Consider the following 8035-nt stretch of genomic DNA (forward strand, 5'->3'; position numbering starts at 1 on the left):
CGCGGGCGGTAGCGGTTGTATTTCAGTAAAACAAACTTTTGTACAGCGATGTGACTGATAATGATGGGAAAAAAGAAGATGATACTGAGCATGAAAAAGAGTAGTTTACAAGTGCTACAGGCTCATTGTAGGGGGGAACATGTTTGAACGGATCCAATAGTACTCAGACAAGAGAGCACTTGAATAAGGACCTAAGGTAAAGAATCAACTCCTTCCTCAGCCCTAGTTGGTTTTCATACCAAGGTCAGTGGAAAACTGTAGTTGAATTTGTCAATGCAGTATTGTGGCACTAGCCAACAGCGTAGTGCACCGTATCCAGAAACTTATCATTATTTTGTCTATCATCAGCAGATAGGACAGTTACATGGAAATCCTGGATATCTGAAAGGTCAGGTTACTGAAAGTAACCCCAGAACTCCCGGAACCTACTGAGGCCCTAAAATTCCGCCAAAATCTCAGTAGGAAGGCTGGCAAGCATCCAGGCCAGTCAATCATTCAATTAATTTGGCAAAAGTCGATGAGTGTTCAGGCACGCCACAGAAGCATGGCCGAGTGTTGCCACCATTCAGGCATTTCACGGAAGCAAGATTGATGTTGATGGGGGTTCACTAAACGTCCATCAGACAGCCTGGACCAAGTTCAGAAAGTGCCCTCTAAATAGCGTGGGGTCGTTGTAACTTATGCTCTCACACGCACCCACTTCCTTGTTCGTAATATAGCTGTTGTGTTCCCTTCTGAGCCTTTTTTTCCCACACTAAGCGCTGGAGCGGTGTCAGCAGTAGATATAACACTGGTTTTATCACAACTACAACAATCAACGTTGTGAAGAAAATACCCATGTCGTTCGCATGATCCGTATGAATGACACACTAGTGTGGAATTAGAGTGAAATATGGATAATGAAACTTATTGCTTGTTTGTCACTCTGATTGTGAAACAAGTGTAAACCGAGTTTGAATCTTGAGATACTAAGGGACGGCGTAGTCTGTAACCTTCAACCAAACCGCAACTCTTTTATTCTTTTTCCAAATTCACGTCGGCGTGAAGCACAGCCCACTAGGTTCGTCCTCCTCACGGTTTAAAAATTTCAAGACGGCTATACGGATATTGTGACCGGATTTTTAATAATAGTGTCCTTAGACTGTGGACGCAACTTCCGGTTCGATAAACTTGAGAACACTAAAGAAAGACTGCTCCTTCAAATAAGAATATAGATGGTTTATGTAGACAGGCCTCTCTTCGTGGGCTGTCTCATGAATGCATTGGAATGTCTGGGATTCGTTTGTCAGCATTACACATGCAATGAAAACGCATGCCGATTACAGGCAGACACACGGATGACTGGTGGCGTGGTAGTTACGGGATAACTGAGTGTCTGTACACTATAATGGTTCTGTGCCCTCCAAATGCATCGGTGCAATTTGAACTCGAATATTGATAATTTCTGTATCAACGGATACAGAGGGAACTCTTTGATCACGTTGTACATGGGTGATCACGGTTAGACTAAACGTGTGGTCATACATGGGAGTACTTTTTACGCTGCAACAAGCTTACTTGACCGAACACGAAATGAAACGCCCAGCGACACACAATAGTAAAGGTTTCTTGCAGTGAGAGTTTACGGATAATGATTACCATTAGTAAATATCCATTGGTACGAGGCTGCTCAGCGTACGTTAATCCCAACCAAGTATTGTCTGCTTTAAACATCCACATGTTGATTGCTACAAATCCACTCGATAAAACATATATATATATATATATATATGACCCTTAGACTCATGAATATGAGCAACCTTAATGGCAAGTCTTGTGTCTAGGGTGGACAAAGAGAGAAATGAGGGAACGATATTGAGACGAATTCCACGCTTAAAACTGAGGCAACGACGCAAAAAACAGGAACGAGGGTATCATTTCAATAAACTTTAGTTTATGTGAGGGAAAAGACAGACGAAGAGGGAGATGTAAAGGGAACTGGAATCACTTTGCTGTTCAATGAATTTTGCACGGAGAAGCTCTGCGGCGATGGATAATCAAGTATATTTTCCTGTGCATGTTCACATACAATAGGTGAACGAGGCCGGCAACTCAACCCAGGGCTTGCTGTGGAGAACCACATAATATTCCTGAAGGTTTAGTGGTGGCTGCTTTAGAATACACAAGATAACCTAGGGGAAATAAGGACAGAGGCTTCCGCTAGCTGATTCTTGTGATTACCCTGGTCCCACTTATATCTCTTACGTGGATTGTTCTGTGCGCTCATCGACGATGTCGTTGCTAACGAGGGATAACCATCTTCCACTCTATTTAGCTGTATGCGACTGACAAAACAGCCGGTTGTGGTCGGCATTTCCGGATAGCCTATGGAAATTCTACGCTCCTCCGCCGAACTCAGTCTAAGTGCCATGTCAGACCTGTTAATGTGCTTGCAGTACTGGGTTGAACACCCTAAACAAAAGCAGACACCTCACTTCTAATGCAACAGTAGCGATACGTTGCACAGGCATCAGTTCTAGTCACTATTATTGAGATCTCGAAGTTTTCGATGTCCGTGCATCCAATACCAACTCTGTGCAAACAGTTCACGGAACAGGTAGTTTTATTAGTCAGACTGGTGATCAGGGATTACTGCCCGTTGTCCATCCAGTGAGACCAAGTAGACGGTGCAAACTTTGTAAGCAGTCAAGAGCGGTATCCCCAGATGTCCTCCTTAGGGTGATAACAGTCCATAATAACCTATTTCCCTACGCCAATAAGTAAACTACGCAGCGGAAACTAAGCAACAGTATTGTGAATTACGAAACACCTAATGTGGGCATTCATTCACTTCCGCCAGACTTCGCCTCTCTTGGTTTTGGACCCATTGCAACACGGAGCAACTATTCACGTGACAGACCACTTGTTTGGCGGGCACTGTCATGCCGCGCTCCGGAGGTTTTTCTGCTTGCCGTAAAGCCACCCAGAGGGAAGTAACTCGGTGCTGTTGCGAAGCTTCAGAACCAAGGTACTCAGTTTAACGGTTGCCATACTCGTTGCAGCTTCTCACATAGTTATAGTAGGTAGTTACACCTGACTACTCGACGCGCGAGTACGTAGCTACCTCGATGAACTCTCAACAGAACACCTTAGTGAGATGAAGTTTCTCGCTGATAATTAAGAGCGCTATCTATATCCAGGATTGAAAGAGTTCATTAAGTGATACGCTAGCCCGTGGAGCCAACAGCGTCTATCAAACACCAATTGGTTACGTTCGTCAACCTCACAGGCGAACTCATGTGAACAATCTACTCAGTAGCGTTTTTTCCTACCGATTGGGTTAGTGGAGAATAGGATTGTTGTAAGGGATGCCAAAGCCCGTCCACCCAATCTATGGTTGCTTCTGCTGAATTCGGGCTATGTCCCGTCGCTCGCTGCTTCCACAGGTTTCCTAGCTATATTCCGTAAAAATCTCACAAATCAAGCTTTCGAAAGAATAAATTAAATTAATTAAATTAAAATTTCAAGAATAAATTAACATTCAATTTACGCGGGATGAAACCGAGTGTATTGAGGCTTGTATCAGATGTAGTATTAGACCTACGCACTTAACAATTCGCTCTTGAGGTTCATCCGAACTCACAGGGATTTAATAGGGTGTCCTTACAGGGCACTTGACTTTAAAACTCATTTGACCGAACCGTTTGCTTCCGGAACTTTCGATTTCGCTACGCTTTGTCTTTAGTCTGAGGGCCGCCATCAAGGCAGTCAGCTTCCTAGTTTTTAATGACAAAGGTGGGGTTTCACCGTGGAAGAATGTTTACTTGGCCTCGACGTAGAGCACAGTTTGCGTTACGTTGCGAATCGGTCCAAACTGGCACACTGCATGCTATTACAGAATAGTTGGCGAAAACGTCCCATCTATCCAACGATTCCGTGTCCCAACGTGCCCACTGAGGCAATTTCCAAAACATCAATTTAGAACTAAACTAGAGTGCCCACGCCCCGGTATAAACTGGTTTCACAAGGTGTGCTTTCGAACAACACGTCAATCTTTAACGCTCAATTTAATGAAAAAAACGGGAAGAAACCATTGCATGCCACTCAGAACGAATATGGTGGCGTACGCAGTGGTGGCGCAAAAATTAGATGAAAGGGGCCATAATGAGTTTGGCTTCAGGGTATTCTCGTCGTCAAGACCACACGATCGGGAATGAGACAGTCATGACGAGTTGTACGAAGTCACATTTAACAATCTCACCTTGATCATTAAATACGTCTCTTGAAAGACATGGTTATCCGCACAGAAGTAAGATTTCGAGGTGCTTAACGAAACTTCAGCTTTCATCTTGAGACGAGACATATGTGAGTCGAGAAAACATCTCATTTTTGCTATGCGAATTCAAGGTACCTCAACAAAGAATCCATACATAAACATTCCGTGAGTGAGCACTTCCAAGTTACCATATACGCAAGACAACAATCACGGGGTCTGTGACGGTCTGCACTCAGCGGCTAACACTAAGCGAAGGAAACATCTTATTTTGGCCGGATCCCGATAACCCAATGTGTGTTTCACACAGAACTGGTCTACTCTGTTTACAATATTCTCCATTCATAATAAACCTTGGGTTTCATTCGAAGGCCGTACCAAATAAACTATAGCAGTGGAAAAATTTGTTCCATTTTGCTTATTCGAAGGCAAGCTGTGTGCTCACACACCTGAAACTGATCACCAAGTAACAGTGCCACTTGGCAAAACGCCTAAATATTGGTAGCTCGGGTGACCTTTTTTGTTGACCAGGTGGCGGTTGATCTGTTTGCCCAGCTCGGTAATTGGTTTGCCGGTATTTCGGTGTGCACTCTGCGTCCGTGTACACGACTTTAACAACAACTTGGACAACAAATGACACCTAAAGCTCTGATCATAGACCTTGGACGATCAGTAACGACCAACACCATTACACCCGCTGAAACCCGATACTTCAAATTATTCGAGGAACTCTTGCAGTAGAAAGATCAAGACCACATAGTAGAAAAGCCCATCCAAAGTGTAGTATCCTTAGAGGTTCATTCAAACAAGCGGAAAGAAATCCACTTTGGAACTGTTTCCAATTCATAAATCGACGGACTCATGAAGAACGCAAACCAGGAGCTAATCAGACACCCGATTTTCCGAAGTCAAAATGAACGAAAACGTGATTCCAACCACTTACAAAATTTGTATTCACACATAGAAGCCTCCGGAATTTGTGAGAAAGACAGTCCAAGGAAATTAACTTGTAAGTCTGACACCAGGATCATAATGGGTTGAAGGGAAAAGGCGCCTGACTGCTGGTGCCCCTATTGAAGATCACCAGAGAAACAGCTCAAGTCACATAATCACGAAATGAGTTGGAACAAGGAGCTAGTAGTAGATATGCATACCGTGGACCAAAAAAACAGTAAACGAGTGACAAAATATATACAAAGGACCTTTCTGGTCACTTTCTTTTTTTCTTTCCCTTTTTGATTGGCTCAGAAACAGGAGCAGCGACGCCCATCGGAGCTCGACGAGCCCTCATTGCTGCGATCACAGAGGCAAGGTATAGTAGCAATGTCCGTCGGTTCGGAAATCTGTAGGTACAATTTAGAAGCTTTTTTGGCTCCGAAACTTACTGTTCATTAATAGGCGACCCATCATCCTTCTTCAGTTGTACACGTATTCGCCATCGGATGGAAGGTTCTGTCGGGTCTATCTCCCGAGGATGAACCTAAATGGCAGGAAACTCGTTCGGAGCGGTTGAAATTACCTTGGTTTCTAGCGTGTGTTCCAGGGAAAGTTTCCCAAGAACAAACGTGACTTCCGAGTGTTTTGGGTTGTCAACACCCTTCTCCTCGGAGATTTTACGCCCCCTTGCGCGCGTTCTCCGGCTATTTATGTAACACGGATAAATACATATCCACCTCTCTTTAGCAGAATGCGGCATAGAAGGGTGAAATGGCTCCAGTGCAACTTTGCTCATAATAAGCGTACCCAAGAGTAAAGGGTTTAAAACAGCTGAAAAGACAGATATGTGTGACAGCGTTAGCCAGAAATCTGGGTGTATAAAAGCTGAAACTAAAAAAAAACACCACGCCTTGATGACAGAAACATTCCGCATAAATTCGAAATTCAACACGAATAGGTTGCACTCAAGGTAGAGCTGAAAAGGCGACGGTCGAAAAAAAAAAAAAACACGCCTTGATGACAGAACATTCCGCATAAATTCGAAATTCAACACGAATAGGTTGCACTCAAGGTAGAGCTGAAAAGGCGACGGTCGATGTAAAGTCAGCGGCAGCAGCATAACATCAGTGTTCAACCTTGATGCTTCGCTGTCATACAACCATGCTTTATTTGAAAGGTATATGTTGAAGCGAAGAAGAGGGAAGGGACTTAGTGCTAGACCTCAGGTCCTAACGAACAATTGTACCTTTTATAACACTTAACTGAGATTTGATTTTCTCTCTGTTGTAGCCAACTGAACCTCCATTGGTTCATCTGAGATATAGCCGATCTTCATCTGGTGTTCCTTGTCTTCTTCGTTGAGGTTTTCCCACTCAAGTGACTAGACTATCAAATTGATAGAGTAAATTCCGGCAAGCTCCTAAACAACCCAGCTCGCTCACACATAACACTGGCGACGGGTTTCCGACTATACTAATTTCAGGTGATTTTGGAACACCAGCAAAAACAGTTTGAGCACGCGCAAATGCAGCAAGCAATTGGAGCAGACGCAGCTGAAACTCATAGAAGCACTAACCAAAAGCCTGAGTATTCAGGCTAAAGAAAGCAGCAAATGTCAATCATCAATTTCATCTGCAGACTATTGCTAATTCCATACCGAATTTAAAGCTCCTAAACAACCCAGCTCGCTCACACATAACACTGGCGACGGGTTTCCGACTATACTAATTTCAGGTGATTTTGGAACACCAGCAAAAACAGTTTGAGCACGCGCAAATGCAGCAAGCAATTGGAGCAGACGCAGCTGAAACTCATAGAAGCACTAACCAAAAGCCTGAGTATTCAGGCTAAAGAAAGCAGCAAATGTCAACCATCAATTTCATCTGCAGACTATTGCTAATTCCATCACCGAATTTACTTTTGGGGCGGATGCAGATCGAACATTTGACTATTGGTTCAAAAGGTACCAAGACACATGCAAAGTTGATTTCGCCAAGCAAGATGACCCATGGAAGGCACGGCTGCTACTTAGAAAACTTGACACACGTGAATGTAACCGTTACACGAATTACATACTTCCTACACAGCCCAGTGATCTCATTTTCAACAGCACTGTTCAGACACTTACGAAGATCTTTGATGACAACACGTCCTTGTTCAACATCCGGTGCCAGTGCCTTAAATTGGGCATGAAGGATGACGATCGTGTCGGTTTTACAGCACTAGTGGATCGATAAGGAAAGCGTTTCAAGCTCAGCGATATGGACGAAAATCAATTCAAACGTCTTATATTTATATCTGACATCCAGTCCTCTCGTCATTCAAGCATCCGGACAAGATTGTGGCACCAGCTTGATCAAAACCCAAAGATAACCGTGCAGAATCTCAGTGCTAAATGTCACCGCCTCATTCAACTGAACCACGACAGTACAATGATGGGCCAAGCATCATCTGGCTCACACGACATAGTACACCATGTTTCCGGAAATCATAATAAGACGTTTCAGCGCAGCTCCCATGTCAAACACACTAAACCTTGCACACCATGTTGGTCCTGTGGTGACTGGCATTACGCTCGATTTTGGCCGTTTAGAAAGCACCAGCGCCAGACGTGTCATCGTATTGGTCATAAGGAAGACTTTTGTTTCGCGCAGAGATCAAAGCCAATTGATCACCGAAAGAGTATACGGCTCCTGCATCACAACGGAAGCGGTGCCGATCGAATTCTGTTTTCGTATCATTCAAAGTGGATTTCACACCCCACAGAAAATTTATCACACTTTCCGTGAATAATGATCCCATCTATCTTTAGCTCGACGCAGCCTCAGATATCACGCTGACTTCACG

General features: G+C 43.9%; 1 protein-coding gene across 1 annotated transcript in view; it reads left to right on the top strand.

The window, feature by feature from the left end:
* T265_00390 (hypothetical protein) overlaps positions 1 to 5601 on the top strand; it is a gene marked incomplete at both ends in the record, with an annotated part of 18646 nt that extends 13045 nt beyond the window's left edge. Inside the window, one exon of the mRNA XM_009164135.1 lies at positions 5501 to 5601. Coding sequence (XP_009162399.1) covers positions 5501 to 5601 — 101 coding nt within the window. The remainder of the gene's footprint in view (positions 1 to 5500) is intronic.
* Between the last annotated feature and the right edge of the window lie 2434 nt (positions 5602 to 8035).

The sequence above is a fragment of the Opisthorchis viverrini genome, assembly GCF_000715545.1.
Source record: "Opisthorchis viverrini unplaced genomic scaffold opera_v5_3, whole genome shotgun sequence".
Classification (NCBI taxonomy): domain Eukaryota; kingdom Metazoa; phylum Platyhelminthes; class Trematoda; order Opisthorchiida; family Opisthorchiidae; genus Opisthorchis; species Opisthorchis viverrini.